Here is a 20,503-nt window from a genome sequence, read left to right as displayed (position 1 = left end):
TCTAGCACCTGAGGCAGAGGCCACAGAGCCATCCTCAGCGCCCGGGCCATCTTTGCTCCAGTGGAGCCTCGGCTGTGGGAGGGGAAGAGAGAGACAGAGAGGAAGGAGAGGGGGAGGGGTGGAGAAGCAGATGGGCGCTTCTCCTATGTGCCCTGGCCAGGAATCGAACCCGGGACTCCTGCACGCCAGGCCGATGCTCTATCGCTGAGCCAACCGGCCAGGGCCCATTTGGTAGATTTTACCAGTAAAGCCACCTGGGCCTGAACTTTTCTTTGTGTGAAGTTTTAAAATTAGTAATTGAATCTCTTTACTTGTTATAGGTCTATTTGTGTTTTCTAGTTCTTCTTCAGTCACTTTTGATAGTTTATAGCTTTCTAGGAGTTTGCCCATTTTTCCTAAGTTATCTAATTTGTTAGCATACAGTTTTTTGCAGTATTTCTTTTTTTTTTAAAGAATTTTTAACAATTATTTTTATTTTTTTATTATTTATTTCAGAGAGGAGAGACGGGGGAGGGGGGAGAGAGAGAGAGAGAGAGACAGAGAGAGAGAGAGAGAGAAGGTGGGGAGGAGCAGGAAGCATCAACTTCCATATGTGCCTTGACCAGGCAAGCCCAGGGTTTAAAACCGGCGACCTCAGCATAACAGGTCAAGGTTTTTTTTATTCACTGCGCCACCACAGGTCAGGCTGCAGTATTTCTTTATAGTTCTTTTTATTTTTGTAAGGTTGGTAGTAACTTCCTCTCTTTCATTTTTTTATTTTAGTGATTTGAGCCTTTATTTTTTTGTTCCTTGATCAGTGGAGCTACAGGGTTGTAATTTTGTTGAGTGTTCTCAAGAACCAAATTTTGTTTTCGTTTTAAAAATATTTTTAACTTTAGTTATTTGAATTCTGGTCTTGATTACTTTCTTCCTTCTGCTTGCTTTGGATTTAGTTTGCTTTTCTCTTTTTAGTTTACTAAAGTGGAAGGTTATGTTATTAATTTGAGCTCTTTTTTAATATAGGTATTTATAGCTATTATAGTGAGTTTCTATCTCAGAAAATTAGTAACACTTTCAAAAAAATGTTTGATTACAAAACAGTACCTATTAATTATTGAAAAAAAATTAAATTCAACGTAAAGAAAGATGTGGTCCCTAACCCCACTACCAGAGTTAACCACTATTAACACCCCTATGTGTTTCCTTAGGGATGCTTTCAAGCACAGGCTCACTATATATTCGTGGTTTATTCTGCATCCTCTGCCTCTCCACCCATGCGGGGCTGTGTCTGGTTCGTAATCACCTGCTCAAGTCAGTGTATCACCTCGGCAGCACTTGGTTTTCTCATCTGTCTTCTTTCCGATAGGTGTTAATTTTCTCTTTTTATGTTCTCTCTCACCATATGGGACTCTCCAGATTGAGACCTGTGTGTTAGTGACGACCATAACCTTCCTGGAGCTGGCCCTACCTGGGACCCAGGAAATGACTGGTGGGGATGGCTGGGTCCTGGACAAGGGCATGGGCCAGCCTGGAAAGGAAGTCTGGCACCTGGGACTTTTCTTGTGGCCCCTCTTTCTGCCCTCAGAGGATGCCTGGGTGTAGACGGACGCCTCTCTTTGGGCTTTCTTTGGGGCTGAGCTGACAGCTGAGGTCACCCAGATGTGCAGGTGTCCAGGCCTGTGACTGCATGGTTTTCTTTGTTTCCTGCCCCACCCCCATGCTAGGTGTGAACTTCAACCTGGACCAGTGTAGCCCCAATGGCACTGACCCCTACAAACCCAAGTGCCCTGAGAGTGACCCCACCCGGCACCAGCCCATCTTCCCTGAGTGGCTGACGGTCATTCTGCTCTGCCTGTACCTGCTCTTCACAAACATCCTGCTGCTCAACTTGCTCATTGCCATGTTCAAGTGAGTTCTGTGGTGGGGGACACCCTAGGCCACACAGCCCTGTCCTCCTGCCATCACCACCAACGGTGTGGTTGGAGCTTGAGCCTGGGACCTAAGATCCAGCTGCTCTGAGACACCCTGTTCAATACAGGCTGGAATGTGCTGGCCACTCTCCCTGTATCTGTCCAGGGCACCTGCTGCTGGGGGCCCAGCGGCACTGGTCACTCCAGCCCCTGCTATGGGAGGCTGGGAGTGGCTGCAGGCATCTGGGGGCAGGCAGAGTCTCACTCCTCCTGCTCCTGGGGTCAGTGGGGCCCTTCAGGGGAACTCCAGGTTTATGGTCAAGGAATGTCTGGGTACCTCACAGAGAAATCAACCTTCCTGGAGGGCCCAGGACATAGCCATGTGCACGGGGGCAGCAGGATTCATACTCAGGGCTCTTTGAAACACATTTAGTTTTGCTCAGCCTCTGTCCTCTTGGTTGCTTATATACTTGAAATTAAGATTCCAAGGGTAAAAGCTTCTTGTGCAGGCCTCCTGGTTTGCAGATGAGGGAACCAGGCTGGACAGGGCAGTGGCCTGTCTGAGGCCATCTCTATGATGAAGCATGTGTCAACACTGAGTAAAAATGCTGCTCTTCTTGGGATCATAGACATGACCGCGTGGTCATTGACTAGAACCCAAAGGTTGCTTCAGCCCAAGTTCGCTGGCTTGAGCAAAGGGTCACTGGCTCGGCTGGAGCCCCCCAGTCAAGGCACATATGAGAAGCAGTCAATGAACAACTAAAAATGATGCAACTATGAGTTGATGCTTCTCATCTCTCTCCCTCCTCCCACCTTTTCTCTCTTACTTAAAAAAAAAGGCTGCCCATGGGAACTGTGACCCTTGTGAAGATCTGTAAGTTCCTGTTTTGGGCATGCACCCTTTCTGCTCCCCTTTTATCAGCTAAGTTGCTGAGGTTGTCACTTTTGATTTAATGTGACAGACCCTGAACATGTTCTGGAACTCTAATATGGAGGCCAAATGGGCCAGCAGACAGGCTCTCTCCCCGTAGCTAGTAAAAAAAGCACATTTCAGCCCAGCCTGCCTCCCCTAGAGGCCTCTCTCCATCTTGGATTTAGCTCTGCCAGGAGCCCTGTGCAAGATGGCAAACATGCAGAGAATAAACTTGTCCTCCTGTTGAAGACATTGTCCCTTCTGTTTGTCACATTCAAGCAATACACTCCTTTCAGAGTTCAGAGCCAGGCCACTGTCTCACTCCCCACAGATGTCTGCTTTGTCTCATCGCTAACGAGGTTTATAAACTCTGAGAGCTGAGTGATCTTTCTCTCTTCTCCCCTTGGCTCTCAGGAAGCCCAGGCTTCTCAGTCTGGATAGTCAGCTGTCTCTGTCTGCCTCTAGAATCACTGTACTAGGAGGTGTGCCTGCATTTTATGGGTCATCACTTAGACCCCCGGGCAGTGAAATGGGTGTGTAACAATTTTGCCTCATCCCTTTTTGGTGAGTCTTGTCATTCTCATGTAACTGGTGTGCTCCCCACCTCCCCACCAGCTACACATTCCAGCAGGTTCAGGAGCACACGGACCAGATCTGGAAGTTCCAGCGCCATGACCTGATTGAGGAGTACCAGGGCCGGCCCCCGGCCCCTCCTCCCTTCATCCTGCTCAGCCACCTGCACCTCTTCATCAAGAGGGTCGTCCTGAAGATACCCGCCAAGCGACACAAGCAGCTCAGTAAGCTGGACCCTCTGCTGTCCACAGAGTGTGCTTGTTCTCAGCAGTCTTAGGGACCATATGTGGGTTAGTGTTGGGTGTGGTGGCTCCTTCTAGAATCCTGGAAGCTTGGAAAGAATGTAGATAACTTGTGCCCCTGACCTCCCACCAGGCCTCTCGGGGGTGGGCATGGGGCAGGCTCCTCCTGGTGCTCAGGGTGCAGAACCCTTCGGCGGGGCTCTCAAGTGGGCTGGGGCCTCCTCACGCAGAGCTCAGGCTCCCCTGCCTGCTCCCCACACAGAGAACAAGCTGGAGAAGAATGAGGAGGCAGCACTCCTGTCCTGGGAGATCTACCTGAAGGAGAACTACCTGCAGAACCAGCAGTACCAGCAGAAGCAGAGGCCAGAGCAGAAGATTCAAGACATTAGCAACAGGTCCGGGAGGCCAGGGCGGCCCTCTTGGGTGGGACGCCACAGCCCCCTTCAGTTGTAAGACATAAGAGGGACATAGCCCACCTGGGGGAGGCCCAGGTGATCACCTGGGATGGCAACCGCAGTGCTACACCCCCTGGCACTGGGGGTGTGTCCTCTAGCTGACCCAGTGCATGCTACTGGCACTGGGCTTGTGTCCTCTAGCTGACCCATAGCCCTCCTCTGGGTCTTAGGAAGGCCATCTGTGGGCAAGGCTGACCCTGAAACACAGGGGTGGGGTGGGCTGGAGGAGGGACAGGTGGGCCCCCAGGAGGCTGTGTGGAGGCCTGGAAGGGTAGACAGCTAGCGTACTGGCTCAGGCCTTGCTGCAGCTCCCTTTGGGCCTCAGGAGCCCACCCGATGCTCAGGACCACTCAGGACCACTCAGGACTGTCCTTGGTTCCTGCTCTCAGTTCCTCCTCCCCCACTTCCATCCAGGAAGTGGGGTCAGTGTTGAGGGAGAGATCTCTCTGCTCCCTTCTCTCCACTCACCCCTCAAGCCTGTGGGCACCAGGCCTGGCTGCATTGCACACGTATGTGGAAAAGTTTGGTCCTGCTGTTTGTGTGTGTCTCACTGTTTGCCAGGAGGAGGGCGGGGACGTGGTGCCATGTAGTCATGGCAGCTCCTGCCCTGGCACGGAGGTTCCCACAGGCCATGGAGAGAGCATCCTGGGGAGTGGCCAAGTGTGTGGGCTCCTTACCTTTCCTTAGAGACGGTCACCTGCCTTTCTGCTCCTCTGTCAGCTCATCTGTGAAATGGTGACTGTGACAGTAGCCGTCGCCTGGAGTGGCTTCCAGAACATGGGAGCATGTGTGAAGCATGAGCACTTCCTGAGTTGGAGACACGCCTGGCCCTCCATCAGCACTGCTTAGCAGTCTGTGGCTTTATGTCAGGTTGCACACATGTGAGGACAGTGGTTCCCCCCACCTGGACACCTCCTCCCCTGTGGTCAGGTGAGGGATCCCAGGCCCAGAGGCAGCGTGGCTCCGGGGCCAAGCTGACCCCACTGCACCCACCCCACAGGGCTGGAGTGTGTTGATGATGGGGTGGGGTCTCAGATAAGCTCCATCTGCAAATGGAAACAGTTCCTGCTTGTCAAAGTGACTGAGTCATAGCAGGCCAAACACACTCTGTCACCTTCTCTCCAGTAGCCAGGCAGCACATTCACAGGGCTGGCTAGGAACAGGGCACCAAGCAGGCATGTGGCTTTTGGGAAATTAAGCAATACATAGTGAGTGCAAGAGTTAACTCCCAGGCCCTCAGTAAAGTGCTTTTCTTCCCTTTGCCTACATAACCCTTCAGAATGGGTTGTAGCCCAGCTCGGCATTCAGAGGTTACTAAAATGATTGCCCACATCATTACAGAAGAACAGTCTTATGGTTAGCATTGACGGAAACAGAAAATAAAGACACCTGGTCATAAACAGATGAGAGAGTCTGGGTGGATACTGGGCCATGGAATTATTTTACCCATGCACACAGCCAGCCGAAGTCATGTGACATTTCCACATTGTAGCAAAACAAGACAAAATTGAAGCAATCATTCCCAAAGCGATGGCACTGCCTCTCCTCCCTGCAAACCCCAGCAGTGTCCAGCGGTAGCTTTGTTGTTTGTGACTTGGGTTTCAGAGCTTGTGGCAAGTGCAGGTGAGGGGCTCAGGTGTGTGTGCCCCTCACACCTGCATCTCTCCCAGGATATTCTAAGGCTGTCAGCATGGCAGTGGGAGCCTGTGGCATCCACTGGCTAAGATATCTCCCTTCTTGGGCACTGGGCAGTAGTTAGTCTATACAGAAATGTGTATGATAAACACTTTCGAATTCAAAGAATGATGCCTGAAATTAAGGCTGACAGAGCCTGGGCTGTTGACTATGATATCCGCAAGCTGGACCCATGTTTCTTCACCACCCAGGTCTGAGGCTGGCCGGCTGGGCTCAGCTTTGCGCTCTTTCAGGGTGGACACGATGGTGGATCTGCTGGAAATGGACCATCTGAAGGGTTCAGGCTCCATGGAGCAGAGATTGGCTTCCCTGGAGGAGCAGGTGGGTTTCGGGCCAGGACCTACATTTCTGAGGCACAGATCCAATGGGCCTGGCCGGTCCCTCTGTGGAGCAGTGGCTCAAGATGGAACACACTGGGACACAATCAAGAGAAGGAGGTGGGAAATGTCAGAGCACCTGTTCCCAATGGGAAGAGGTGCCTTGTTTGTCCTCCGGAAAATTCTACCAAAGAGTTCCCTGGCTGAACTCCAGCTCATTGCACTGTGAGGCAGCCACATATGGGCTGATCTGAGGAATAAACTCTCGTCCATGCCTCTGGCTTCCTGGGACCTGTCTTCTGTGTCAGCTGCTATAGCAGGACCCCGTGCCAGACAGAGCCTGGAATGGGGCTGTGGGAATCTGGGGGCCCCTGGCTGCCCTCAACCCCACCAGCTCCCTGCAGAGCCCTGTTGGTTTCCACAGCCACCTGGGGAGTATGCAGCGGAGGGGTAGGCCTGCTGTGTGGGAAGAATTGACTAAATCCTACTTGGCATGTTACTTCCAGGTGGCCCAGACAACCAGAGCCCTGCACTGGATTGTGAAGACCCTGAGAGATAGCGGCTTTGGATCAGAGGAGGGCGCCCCTAGTCTAGGTGAGTGGGTAGCTGTGTTCTTTCAAGTCTAGGCTCTGTGGGGAGCAGAGACACCAGGCAGGGGCTCTCGCTGGGCCTGGAGGAAAGCTGCCACATGAATGCCAAATGTGGCCAAGTTCCCTTTGGACTTAACCAGGTTGGGGACTTCCCAAGGCGAGGCTGGCACAGAGCCCCCGTCTTCCGCTTGTGCATCATGCTGCAAAGGGGGGCAACTCCAGGGGTTGCCCGAGACCCAGCCACATGGACTGGGTAACAGAAAGCAAAATCTCTGTTCTTGAATTTGTAACCAGCCAGGAACTGGGCATGAGGACCCCTCCTGGGGGCCACTGGCCTTAAAGGAACAGAGGTGCCTCCTTCATTGGACGGGTTTCCTGAGGGCCTTGAGTCCAGCTAGTGACTAAGACCCTTGCTAGTAGCTGCACAGGGAGGCAAGTACTGGTGGGGAGACACTGCCTGACCTCAGCTCTCTGTCTTACCAGGGCAACAGTGCTGGGGGGCTCTGGGAGAATGCCCCTGCAGGGCTGGTGTTCGACCTAGCCTGTGGGAGAGGGAGGCAGCCCAGTCTGGGGAACGGACCAGAGAGGATGCCCTATCCTGTGGGCCAGATGCCTGAGCCTGGCCCACTTTGCCGATGCTCGTGTGGATGTCCCCAGTATCTCAGAAGGTCTCGGAGGGGCAGGACCCCGAGTTGGATGGCAGGCAGAAGGCAGAGGACCTTGGTGACGCACACCACACAAATGCCCGGCACCTCCTCTACCCCAACTCCCCCATCGTGCGCTTCCCCGTGCCCAATGAGAAGGTGCCCTGGGAGGTGAGTGCCTGTCCTGGCTACATCCCCAATGGACTGGGGTGCCCAGTGTTCTAGATAGGAGCTGTCCTGCCCTGAACACTTGGTCATAGCTGGGCACCAGGGCGGGTTGACTCACCTCAGCCTCTTAGGGACATACTGGACGAATGAGGACACCAAGTACACAGGTCCACCCAGCTGGAGGTGGTAGAGCTCAGACTCTAGCCCAGGGTGCCTGGTGGGCCTCTGCACAGAGAGCCAGCTGCCCATCACCTCTAGTCGTCCCACTTGTCCTCGGTTCCATGGTCCCCAGTGCATGGTCAGTTCCCCCTTTACAGAGTGCCAGGTAAGCGCAAGCATTGGAGAGAGAGAGCAGAGCGAGGGAGACAGAGATAATGGCATCCACCCCAACCTCAGGGCTAGCTTTGTCTCTGGGGCAGACTTTATCTCTGGCCTTTCCAGAACATTCTGGGCTGTTGCTTCCATTACCTTGTCCTTATTCCCTGCCAGTGAAATCCTTACCTCTCAAGTTCAGCTGAGACCCCCTGCCCGACCTGGGGAGACTCCCCTAGACCACCAATTCTGTTGCCAGCCCCTGGGCTTCAGTCTCTGTGTGGCCAGACCCTCAGGTCTGCCCCAGCGCCAAGTGGCTGAGTGCACCTTGGGGGTGGCTGCGCAGTCCTAGCGTGAGTGCAGGGAGGACAAGCAGCGCCCGCAGCTTGGAGCCTGGGCCTGAGCTCTGGGCAGGGCTGACGATCTGAGGAGAGACCACCATTTGTACAGACAGAGTTTCTCATCTATGACCCGCCCTTTTACTCGGCTGAGAGGAAGGACAAGGACTTGGTGGACCCCATGGGAAAGTGAGTGTGCACTATCTCGGGCCTCCTGTCCCTTTCTCACCTCCAGGGAGGGAGGGCAAGGGACCAGCCAGGTACTCCAGAGTGACCGCTGGGATCCTGCTCAGGGCGAGCGGCTGCTTCCTCCTTGGACGGGTTGCTCTGCCCTCCCTAAGGGCTGCGGACATGCTGGGAGGGGACATGTGGCTAGGGACACCCACTGCCCTGTGAGGGACCCTTCTGTACTCTGACCAATGCCTCTCTGAGGTGTGGTCACCACAGCACTCTGTCCCTGCCTTCTCTGACTAGGGACATAACTGCTTATTTTCTCCCAGCACCCTGGACTCTCTGTCCAGGGTCACCTACAACGCTGTGGATGGGCCTGTGGACCGCCGGAGCTTCCACGGCAGCTATGTGGTTCAGGATGGGCTCCCTCTGTGAGTATGGCCCCTGTCCCCACCCACCTAGCTCAACCCTCCTGGGGGCATTTGGGATTTCACTTCTGGGGTTCAGGTTTCCTCTCTTGGCAAACTAGGCAGCAGGCCCTTGTTCAGGTCAACCACATGCCGCCTGGGGCTCCTGACATAAAGGAACTTCCTGTACGGGGCCTGAGAGGAGGAAGGGGCTGGCTGGGGTCTTCAGAATCAAGGAGGATGACAGATGGCTGGGGATGTGGGGGCCCCCAAGAAACAAGAGGAGCAAGGAACCTGAAGAAGGAGGCTGTGGTGAGCCTCCGTGGAATGTTCTGGAAAAGCTGTGTTAGGATCTAGAGGACAGGCTAGACTTGAGGGCTGGGAATGGCAGGTCAGACATGGATGATGAATTTCTTCCTCTTGTTTCAATGGTGAATTCACTGAACCCATCCCAGTGTCCAGAATTTGTCTTTTCTGACAGGGCCTGGTAGAGTGGAGATGGTGCTGCCTGTCAGGGAAACCGCGGCCTCAGTGTTCGTGTCCTGGGCTGGGGGAGTGTAGGCGAGTTGTGTGCTGGGGCCTGTTCTCCCCGGTGGGTCCGACTCCTTCCTGGTCTTCCACAGCCATCGGATGTCTCTGGGCGCTTGGCCCTGACCCCTAGGTGCAGTGTGGCACAGTGGGTCAGCCCTGCCATCTCTGGGGGACAGGAAGGCTGCTTTAATACCTTATGTGTCTGCTGTGGGGCCAGACTTTGGCTCTCAAGGATACTCTTTTCTTTTCCAACTGACCCCATGGTAACCTGAAGCCCCTGCCTCACCCTTTGAGGTCCCCAAGGACTGGTTCTCCCAGTGGCAGGTGGCAGACAGTAGACTCCCCCCCCCTTAGGAACCCCATGGGCCGCACAGGGCTGCGAGGGCGCGGGGGCCTCAGCTGCTTCGGACCCAACCACACGCTGCAGCCCGTGGTCACTCGGTGAGTAAGGAGGACACGCAGTCACCCACTCACCCTATGAGGGGCTTAGTTCTGGGCCCTCTGCAAGCGCCCAGAGAGCCCCGAGTACAGCTCTCATTTGGTACATGGTGGCAGCCTCATGGCAGGGCCTGGGTAAACACGACCCCCCCCCCCAGAACAAGGCAGGAATGGTTGTGCCTCGAGAATAGCCCATTCCCCATCTCCATAGAGGACCCTCACCTCCCTGTGGGTCCCCCTCCCTTAGAGCCCTGTAGGAGGACAGCCCTGATGGGTCTGGACTGGAGCAGGTCCTCAGGGAGTGAGGCAGGGCTGGGCCCCAGGAGGCAGGGGTGGGCCTGTGGTCAGGGGGGCAGTTGACCCAGAGCCTGGGGAGGGGAGGTGTGAGCCATGTCCTTTTGTAGGTGGAGGAGGAACCAGGACGGAGCCATTTGCCGGAGAAGCATAAAGAAGGTGCTGGAAGTGCTGGTGATGAAGCATGCCCTCTCAGAGCACTGGGCCTTGCCAGGGGTAAGCCGCTAAGTCATCTGTCTGTCCCTTCATTATTCCCTCATCCCTTCTGCCCACAGACTGAACAGCACCCACCTGCAGTCTCTGCCCTGGGCGGTTCTGGACTCTGTCCATGGTTCTCAACAACAGAGCCAGAGACTTGGCAGTACGGAAGGTCTTCAGGCCCCAACATGGATTCCAGGGCGCTGGGCAACCCTGGCCCCTGCAGGAGGGAGTGCAGCTCTGAGCACTGCGCACTGAGGGCTGTCTGCTGAGCCTGCTCAGGTCCCGGCCAATGCAGTTAGTGGGGGACAGGGTGTCCCAAAGGCCGAGGCAGAATGGACATGGACTATGAAGGACTTTGAATAACAAGCAGGGTCTCCTAGGTGGCTGAGGGGTGGGGAGGGGCCATACCCTTATGGGCAGGTGGCCTCAGAAGTGGCCGGGACCCCAGTGTGAGAAGCAGAGGTGATAGGTGGGGTCTGAGGAATGCAAATGAACAATAAAAGCACAGTCCTCCCAAAGGTGGCCAGGGTCTGGAGGGCAGGGCGCTGCTACCTTACAGGGACTGGGAGGCAATGGTGCCCAGCATGCGCCCCTCCAAGGCAGTGACCTTGGCCTTGCACCCTGCTGTGGGCTGACATGGACAGTGGCTCTGGGCAATGTCACTCTGGCCCTGAGACACTCGGGCTGCCAGATGCAAGTCGGCCTGTGACTCTGGCTGGTTGCCCATGTCGGGCAGGTAGCCAGTGGAGATGGGTCCCTGAGTGGCCTTGCCAACCTGCCTCCATCTCCCTCTGTTCAGGGATCCCGGGATCCAGGAGAGACACTGCCCCGGAAGCTGAAGCAAGTCCTCCAGAGAGAGTTCTGGCCTTCCTTTGAGAACCTGCTAATGCATGGCACAGAGGTAGGTGTCTCTGTGTGTGTCCTGAGCCCCTGCAATGCGCTCAGGGTGCAAGAGTTGCATGACAGCAGGGGACACGGGACACTGAGGCTCACATCCCAGAGTTCCTGGAGGAAGGAGCTGGGACTAGGGAACATGGCCATGGCTTGGGGTCTCCTTGCCTTCCCTCTCTGTCCTGATTGTGTTCCCTCTAAATCAAGTGAGCAGGCCTGGTGTCTGGCCTCTCCATCCCACACTCACCCTTACCCTGAGCATAGCTGGCTTACAGGGGGACCCTCAGCATCTCTGCCTCCCAGGGCAAAGGGGTTTTGGGATGCCAGTCCTGGGCTCACCAAGTCCTGCTGGGGACATGAAGCTGGGTCCTCACACATTTGTCGAGCCTGTTTGCTTTATTGAAGCCTTTCTTTTTTCTTTTTCTTTTCTTTCTTTCTTTTTCTTTCTTTCTTTCTCCCTCCCTCTCTGTCTCTCTCTTTCTTTCTTTTAAATTTTTCCACGGATTTGAGAGAGCAAGAAAGAGGTCAACGGAGAGAGAGAGAGAGGAAGAGAGAGAGAAGCATCAACTCGTTGTTTCACTTAGTTCCACTGAGTTGTGCACTCCTTGATTGCTTGTCGTATGTGCCCTGAGTGGGGGGGTTGAACCTGCGACCACCTGGCTAGGGCTGATTCCATTCTTAATTACAAAAGCAACATGTGTTTGCTAGAATATCCAAAATGCGGCCGGATAAAGGGTGAACAGTGAAGCCACCTCTACACTCACATGCCCAAGTGCTGCCAGGTGCAGACACCTGTGTACTTCTTCATGCACCTGTGTGGGCTCCTCCAGCTCTCCGTCCACCCTCGAGCACGCACACACTCCTGCAAAAAGAATGCAGCATGGCCTCTTTTCTCTGTGCTTTTACTTTTTCATGTAATTGGTGATGGTCATATTTTTAGGTCCATATTTACAAATTTCCCTCACTCTTTTTCATGACCACATAATGTTTTGCAGACTATATATATTTTGAGTCAAGTTGTCACCTGTCCTGTTTCTGCCGCATGTCAAGATGAAATAGGCGATTGCTAGTACTTATGGTTTTGACCTGTAAATCCAGCAGGTTCATATGGTTTGTCCCATGTCCCATGGTTTGTGCCTCTGGGACACTGCCATCTCCCTTTTCTTTACTCTGTGAAAATAATTACTTTTTCAAGATGGTATCCAAACTGCTTGAAAGCAAATAGTTCAGTGGCATTTAGTAATTGACAGTGTGTGACCATCACCTCTATCTAGTTCCAAAACATTTCCATCAACCCAGAAGGAGACCCCGCACCCCATCAGTAGTCACTTCCATCCCCTTGTCCAGCCCCTGGTCACCACTAACCTGCGTTCTGTTGCTGAATTTGCCTGTTCAGAACACTCATGTTAAGTGGATCACATGGCATGAGGCTTTTGGTGTCTAATGTCTTTTGTTTACTGTAATGTTTTCAAGGTCCGCCATCATTTTTAATTCTTCCAAGGATAGTCCAGGCAGGTCTGGGTGCCAGGACAGAGGTCAGGAAAGAGATAAGAGGTCCTAGACTCCACAATGTGTTGGTCAAGGCTGGGGCTGTGTTGGGGAGCACCTGGACAGGCAGGGAGAGCCAGGTCAGGCTTGGGCACCATGGGCAGCTATGTTCAGAGCACCCCAGGGCCAAAGCGTGGGGACAGTGAGGAACCTTGCTCTGGAGGGAAACCGGCAGGGCTCAGTGTCTGGTGGGTGGACCGGCTCACCCTGCATTGCCTCCCAGGTGTACAAAGGCTACGCGGATGACCCTCGGAACACAGACAATGCCTGGATTGAGACGGTGGCTGTCAGTGTCCACTTTCCAGACCAGAGTGACATGGAGCTGAAGAGACTGAACTCTGTATGGAGCTTGGGTTGCATGCTCTGAGGAGGGGGAAGATGTGGGGCCTGCCGTGACAGGTCTGCTGGGCTCCTGGGCCAGGGCCAGAGCTGGCGGGGACCCTGTGATGTACCCTGAGGACCCCCAGGCTTGCGTCCGGGGAGGCCAGTTTATACACCTTTATGGGGATACTTTCCCCTGTACTTAGCACAAACCTACATGTCCCTAACCCAGAAGTGGGACCAAGAGGTTGCAAGGAACAATCCCAGGGTGTGATTTACAGGATAGAAGACCTCAGAATAAGGTGCCTGCTCTTTCTCACTCGAGGATTTCCAGGGCTCTGCAGGCATCTTCTGAATTGGGCCTGAAGTCAGTGTTTTTATTTCCCTGTGATAAAAGTCCAGGCACAACCCACAGCAAGACCTACAGACGGGAGTTGTAGTAATATCCTGGGGTGTCTGGCTGGAGGCGACAGCTCAGGTCAGGTTGTGCCTTTGTCCTTGCAGCACCTGCACGCCTGCGACCCAGGGATGTCCATCCGATGGCAGGTCGTGGATAAGCGCATCCCACTGTATGCTGACCACAAGGCCATCCTCCAGAAGGTGGCTATTCTGTTTGGGGCTTACTACTGACCCGAGGACTCAGGTGAGGCTGGTTCGTCCCCAGCCCCCTCGGAGGCTTAGGCTGCGTAGGACGCAGCTGTGGACCTCGGGCATTCCGGGAACACAGCATGATGTGGTTTGGGGATCTGCTACTTCTCATGGCCAACTGAATCGCCCACCAGATGAGTTCATGAACCAGAAGGCGCAGTAAGGTGACCTGTGAGGGGAGCCAAGACAGAAGATGGACTGGTTCCAGTCACGGCATTTCCTCAGAGTTGCAGTGGCCACCACGACCCCACCAGCCATCACTGCCTCTCCCGGGTCAGCTGGCGGCCAGCGGAGGGGCTGGAGCCTCCTGGCAGCCTCTGCCTTTGGCCTCAGTCAAGTCACTCCTGGTAACTGTCATGAGCAGTACATCCCTCACCAGAAGTAGCTCGGCTCAAGACCTGTGTCGCTTGTGGTCTCCTCAGGCCTTGCCTCCAAGATGGCCTCTATCGTGACCTGACTTGGACCCTTGGTTGGCCTGGGGCAGGCACCGTAGGAACCCTGGTTCACAGCTGGGTCACCATTGAGGCTGAGCCCCTCAGCAGGGGCAGGAAGCCGGCGAGCACAGTCCTTCTCCAGAGATGGAATGGGTCCCTGCCTGTGCACAGCCTCGGGGACCCAGGCAGGGCCCTCCTGCACATAGTACTTTGTCCACTCCCTGTGAACCCAGGGAGGAGTGGGTGGTGGGTGTGTATGGGGGCACCCCATATAGTGTCAGCGAGTCACAAACTATCAGCATAAGCCATCAGGAGAACCAGGACCAGGAATGTTGCCAAACCCGACATTAAATCCGCTGTTCCATACCAGCCTGGCCAGCTCTTCTGTGCGTCCTGCAAATAAAGTTACAGAGGTACAGCGGTCAGGGGCTGTGTCTGGGCCACTGAAACCTCTACCAACCCACAGCCAAATTTGCTGTGCCCAAGGGCATCTCTTGTGGCCATCTCCTCGTGGACATCCTGCAGGCCCCTCAGGTCCAAATTCATGATTTCCCTTTCTCCACTCTCTGCTTCATTAGTCCAGGCCCCAGCATCGTCTTTGAAGCCCCCAAACTGCGACTCAGTGTCCCTGTGCTCTTGTCATGGATCCTTCCACCCTGCAGGTAGGTGCTCAGGCACCGTGGGGCCTTCACTTTTATCTAGATAGAACCTTATACTCAAACTATAATTCAAGTGGCAGCACCTAATAAAGACATTTTAGACTTGTAAACGTGTAACTTACGTGTCCTTTCTGAAAGAACTTCTCAAAGGTGAATTGTGGAGACTGAAACACACAGACTGAGCTCGGGGTGCTGTCACACAGTACAGCTGACAGGACGGCTCAAACCATGGGCATTGATTCTCTCACAGTCTTGGAGGCTGGACATCCAGGTCAGGGCTGGTTTCCGGTGAGGCCTCTGTCCCTCTGTCCTCACTGGGCAGGTCCTCAGTGTGCTCTCCTCTCATACGGACACTGCCCCTGTTGCCTTGGGGCTCCTTTCATGACCTCATTTACCTGAATTACTTCCTTAGAGGCCCTACCTCAAATACACCACACTGGGAGTCAGGGCTTCAACAGACGGATATTTGGGAGGGACACAAGCATTCAGCCCACCGCACATGCACACACACGCACAGACTGAGCTCCCTGGTCAGCAAAGGGTGTCTCAACAACTTCCCATGGGTGGCTTGTCACCCAGGCCATGCTGTGGCCACAGCGTTAGAACTGTAGCATTAGAACAGGGACATCCACCAGAGGAGTACTGGAAATGCATCTAGTGGTGTGTCCTCTTGGTGCACTTGAGACAGAGAGTAACCAGTTCCCTAAACAGATAAGAGGGAGAGGTGGGGCACTGCTGGGTGATGCAGCCCTCTGCCCTCTGCCCTCTCTGATGGCTCCTGCTCACATTGGAGCTGCCCGTTTTCCAACAGGAACACCAGTGGGGAGCTGCAGCGCCTCTATCAGGACAACTGATGCTGGTCTGCGAGTGGTCCCAGGGTCACTCCCAGCTGTTTGGGACAGCAAGCGGGGACTGTGAGCTGGGATCGTCTAGAGAAAAGCAATGGGATACCATGCCCTGTGAGGACCATTCCACACCCCCTCCCATGTGCACCTTTAGTGTGGAGCAAACCAAAAGCCAGACAGTGAGCAGGTCCTGCGGATTGTTGCTGGGGAGTCTCAGGAGGAACATTTCTAACTTTAAATACTTGCCTTAAAATTAAAGGCAGAAAGTAAATTGTCTAAGGTTATGATTCCAGAAGCTCAAAAACCAGTACAACATAAATCCAGGAGCTAAGGTAGAATTTAATAAAACAGGAAAATAATTGGCATTTAAAAAACTCCAAAAAACAGTTCTTGAGAAGGAGCAACAAAATCAACAAAACATAGACAACCTGGATCAAGAGTAAGAGTGAGCACTTATGTGTGCATGTGTGTGTGTACGCGCGCGTGTGCAGGTGCAGGGAGAGCCCACAGAGGGGCCAGGCCTGGGCATCCCAAAGAAAATACTACAGGAAGCAAAGGCAGCCATCTGCTCTCCACAGGGAAACTCGGCAGCCGGGTGAGTGGGGCAGTTTGGTTCTGAAGAGACCAGGGGGAGGGACTGGGGTGGGGGGCTGGGTGCAAGCAGAAAGCCAGCCGCTGCTCAGGCCCCTGTGCTCTTGGGAAGCTGGGAAGGGAAACAATTGCAGGCCTTGTTTTTGGTTTTCCAATCTGGGTTTTCAAGAGCAGGTGGAGAGAACCAGGAATTCTGGGACATCCAGGAATTCAGAGAGATCTAGGAACTCTCTAAATGCAGGGGAAGGCTCAGAGTGGCCAGAGCTGCTGGAGACAATTTTGCCAAAGTCAATCTGTCCACGAAGGTTCTGCTTTAGATGCCCAGCCTTTTTGGTTCCCATTCAGTGAGTGGGCTCCCGGCCAGCTGCCCTTGTCCTGTCCCTTCGAGCCGGCTGCTTCAGCCCTGCCTGTGAGCTGGCTTCCCTCGACAGTGCCCAGCAGGGCTGGGGTTCTATCTAAGGATCCCCATGGGTACATGGGGCCAGTGTGGCGGCCAGGGCAGGCTCAATGGAAGGGCAGGATAGAAGAGCAAGCAGCTAGCACACACCTAGACAGCTAGCTATGGCCAGAAGAAGGGCCACTCTGGGCACTGTTCCGTCTCTGTGTGGGGAGGACAGCGTCTGGGCCTCACCAGGATGTTTTGTTTGTCTGCCTAATTTAATCTGGCCCTGGTGATGCTATAGGCTTGGCTCCTCCTTGCTCCTCCCCAGAGAGAAGCACTCAGACCTCACCCAGCAAAACAACCTCCCTGATGGGGAAGCAATTAACCAGTTGTAGCACTGCATTCAATCACTGGGGCCATGAAACTTGATTTCCAGGTGGATAAAAAGGCAAGGTAATCATCCCAGAGTCCAATTATAGTCAGAAGGGCAGCCCAGTGGGCAGACCATGTGGCCAGGATGACATTAGAAGGTTTCTGGTGTGTTTGGGAACACTGCCTCATGTTCAGGAGAGGACAGTGAGCCAGGTTCTCACAGGGCTCTGCAGCCTGGGCCTGGCTGCCAGCCAGAAACTCCCACGGGCACTCTGACATCATCGCCAGTGAGGCAGGCCACAGAACCAAGGACCAGAAGGGCAGCTCAACACATAGCTTTACATGAGCACCTGAAATTGATTGATCCATCCATCAGTGGATACATCATTAACATGTAGAATCCCTGGTGACCAGTAAACCTACTTGGCATGTTAGGGACACAGAAGCACACATTAATCACTGCACAATTTTATTTTATTTTTTTAGTGCATGCGTGTACACACATTAAGAGGAAGAGAGAGAAATGAAAAGCATCAACTTGTAGTTGCAGCTTTTTACTTGTTCATTGATTGCTTCTCATATGCCCCTTGACTTGGCACCTCCAGCCAAGCCAGTGACCCCTTGCTTAAGCTAGAGACCTTGGGCTTCAACCCAGCGACCTTTGGGCTCAAGCCAGAGACCCAGCCAGCACTAAAGCTGGTGAGCCTCTGCTCAAGCTGGCAACCTCGGGGTTTCAAACCAAGTACCTCAGTGTTCTAGGCTGATGCTGTGTTCACTGTGCCACCACCATTCAGGCAGGCACTGCACAAATTTTGAATGTGAGCAGCTTGATGGATATTTTTTACTTATGTTAACAAGCTGCACCCAGACAAGATATGGAACACCTGGCCCCAGGAGCCCCCTTGAGCCCCATCCCCATCTTACACTCCACCATCTACGAGTGTTGCCTGCTCTTCAACTTCCCATAAACAGAAATGCACAGTATGAGCTCTAAGTGTCTGTCCCTCCCACTCACCTGCATCCACACTGTAGTTTTCTTAGTGGTCACTACATAATTTGTTTGATTTAAATATTCAACATATTACACAATTTTGGGGCTCCCTTTGGTATCTCTTCAATTGCCCAAACAATCACCTATCAACAGCTTCACAGCTCACAGTATTTTGATCTCTGTAAAAGGTGGCTGGCTGTTTAAGGCAGAAATAATGAAGTGTTGTGGGGTTCCTACATATGTGGATATAAACTGCATAACAACAGCCCAGCCCTGATGGCTGCAGGGCCTTCACACTGGCGGAGTGGTCGAGGGTGACCTGGTGAAGGACTGCAATGAGAAGTGGCAACCTGATGCTACCCTCTAAAGCAGCCACTGAAATGACACAGTGACAGTTAAAGACGGGAGACAACTAAGAACAGAAAATGGACTAAAAAATATTCAACCCAGCAGAAGTTAGGAAAAGAGGATGAGGGACAAATGGGGAAGAAACAGACTGAAGCCTAACCACACCAGTTACCCCTTTAGATGTGAGTTATTGAAGCAGGACATCACCAACTAAGCTATGGGCATTATTCAGTGTCACTAATTTTCCACTAATGTCCTTGTGTATTCTAGGGTCACACACTGCAGTTGCCATACTTATTTCTCCTTAGTGTTTTCCAATCCATAACAGTGACTCTGTCTTTAATGACCTCTTCATTTTTTTTTTTTTACCTCTTCATTTTTGAAGTGTACCGATTAGTAACTTTATAAAGGTCTTTCAATTTGAGTGTGTCTGGAGTGTTCTCATAATTGCAGATTGTGCATTTTGGGCAAGAACACCACACAGTGGTGTTGTGTCTTTCTCAGTCCCTTGAATCAAGGGCTATATGATGTCTATCTGTCTTATTTCTGATGATATTAACCTTGGTGACAAAGTAAGGTCGTTTCTCCACTATAAAGTTATTATTTTCAGGCCCTGGCTGGTTTGCTCAGTGGATAAAGCGTTGGTCTGGCAGGCAGAAGTCCTGGGTTCGATCCCTGTCAGGGCACACATGAGAAGCAACCATCTGCTTCTCTTCCCCTCACTTTCCCCCTTCTCTCCCACTTCTCCTCTTGCAGCCAGTGGACTGATTGGTTTGAGCATCAGCCCTGGGTGCTGAGGATAGCTCAGTTGATTTAAGCATCAGCCCCAGAGAGGGGCTGCTGGTTAGGGTGTATGCAGGAGTCTATCTCCTTATCTCTCCTCCTCTCACTTAAAAAAATAAAAAAAATGTTATTTTTATCCCCTTTGTAGTTGATAATTATATTAAGGAAGCTATTTGGACACTGTTGTTGTGAGTCGGGGGCGCAGAGAGAGAGATCAGCAGACGGAATCATCAAGGACTAGCAAAGGACCACCGCCCCCTGGTGGGCAGAGCGTTGCCCCCTGGTGGGCGTGCCGGCCCCGAGTTCATGCAGTGTCCTAATTTTATTCACAAGACTTCAAAAAGCTTGTTTACTGAGAAATTGGCATAACATCAAGAGTAACTTTTGCTTAAAGATACATAGAGTGTGCACCTGCAAGATAGCTTAGTAACAACATAATATCAGAAGGCATTAATTGCTATTGCTTCTATGGATCCCACAACATTCCTCTCCTTATCTGAAGGGATAACCTTGGAAGGTACTGAAATCTTATGAGAATGTTTTACTGAGAAAAGCCCAGCAACTGCCTTCAGTCACATAGACCTGTTTCAGTGACCCGCCTTCAAGTCACAAAACAACTTTCTTGGCAAAACATTCATTTCTTGTTGGCTGTGTTCCCATCCAAGGCCACGCAATGGGTTATTCCACTACAAGATGCTATGAAAATCCTGAAGGAAACTAAGTATAAGATGTTCAAGGTTAAAAGTAAAAGGATGGAAGAAGGTAGCCCATGCTAATTTAATAAAAACAGCTGGAGTATCTGTTAGTGTCAGACAGAGTTCAAGACAAAGAATCTGGGGATAAGAAGGGTCATTTCACAATGATAAAGTGGTCAGTTAGGCCCTGGCCGGTTGGCTCAGTGGTAGAGCGTTGGCCTGGCGTGCAGAAGTCCCGGGTTCGATTCCCGGCCAGGGCACACAGGAGAAGCGCCCATCTGCTTCTCCACCCCTCCCCCTCTCCTTCCTCTCTGTCTCTCTCTTCCCCTCCCTCAGCCGAGGCTCCATTGGAGCAAAGATGACCCGGGCGCTGGGGATGGCTCCTTGGCCTCTGCCCCAGGCGCTAGAGTGGCTCTGGTCGTGACAGAATGACGCCCCGGAGGGGCAGAGCATCGCCCCCTGGTGGGCAGAGCGTCGCCCCCTGGTGGGCGTGCCGGGTGGATCCTGGTCGGGCGCATGCGGGAGTCTGTCTGACTGTCTCTCCCCGTTTCCAGCTTCAGAAACACACACACACACACACACACACACACACACACACACACAAAAGTGGTCAGGTAATCAAGAGGACATAATCTGACCATAAGGTTTCAAAATGCACAAAACAAAAACAGAACTACAAGGAGAAACAAATCTATAAGCATAGTCAGAGACGTCAACACTCCTTTCTCGCTAATTAATAGAGAAAATGGTCAGAAAGTCAGTTATAATAGAGAATACACAATTTATACCTCCATACTTGATCTCATCAACATTCCAC

At 52.8% G+C, this 20,503-nt stretch overlaps 1 protein-coding gene and 1 non-coding gene across 11 annotated transcripts in view; both read left to right on the top strand.

Moving 5' to 3' along the window:
- TRPM2 (transient receptor potential cation channel subfamily M member 2) overlaps nt 1-14,767 on the top strand; it is a 51,476-nt gene extending 36,709 nt beyond the window's left edge. For 7 of the 10 annotated variants that reach the window (XM_066259226.1, XM_066259228.1, XM_066259229.1 and 4 more), the window contains exons 21-33: nt 1,704-1,887; nt 3,418-3,599; nt 3,880-4,012; nt 5,959-6,088; nt 6,591-6,678; nt 7,332-7,489; nt 8,249-8,325; nt 8,637-8,738; nt 9,600-9,686; nt 10,088-10,193; nt 10,978-11,079; nt 12,841-12,957; nt 13,443-14,767. In XM_066259226.1, the coding sequence (XP_066115323.1) occupies nt 1,704-1,887; nt 3,418-3,599; nt 3,880-4,012; nt 5,959-6,088; nt 6,591-6,678; nt 7,332-7,489; nt 8,249-8,325; nt 8,637-8,738; nt 9,600-9,686; nt 10,088-10,193; nt 10,978-11,079; nt 12,841-12,957; nt 13,443-13,568 (1,592 nt within the window). In that variant the 3' untranslated portion in view covers nt 13,569-14,767. The remainder of the gene's footprint in view (nt 1-1,703; nt 1,888-3,417; nt 3,600-3,879; nt 4,013-5,958; nt 6,089-6,590; nt 6,679-7,331; nt 7,490-8,248; nt 8,326-8,636; nt 8,739-9,599; nt 9,687-10,087; nt 10,194-10,977; nt 11,080-12,840; nt 12,958-13,442) is intronic. The other 3 variants (XM_066259231.1, XM_066259230.1, XM_066259225.1) reach the window with 2 other exon arrangements.
- LOC136327455 (Z6 small nucleolar RNA) lies at nt 10,147-10,200 on the top strand. The gene has a single exon (XR_010729668.1). It is a non-coding gene; the product is annotated as a Z6 small nucleolar RNA (small nucleolar RNA).
- Nucleotides 14,768-20,503: the final 5,736 nt, after the last annotated feature.

Source organism: Saccopteryx bilineata, chromosome 2 (genome assembly GCF_036850765.1).
Source record: "Saccopteryx bilineata isolate mSacBil1 chromosome 2, mSacBil1_pri_phased_curated, whole genome shotgun sequence".
Taxonomy (NCBI): domain Eukaryota; kingdom Metazoa; phylum Chordata; class Mammalia; order Chiroptera; family Emballonuridae; genus Saccopteryx; species Saccopteryx bilineata.
This window is presented reverse-complemented; position numbering and strand designations above follow the sequence as displayed.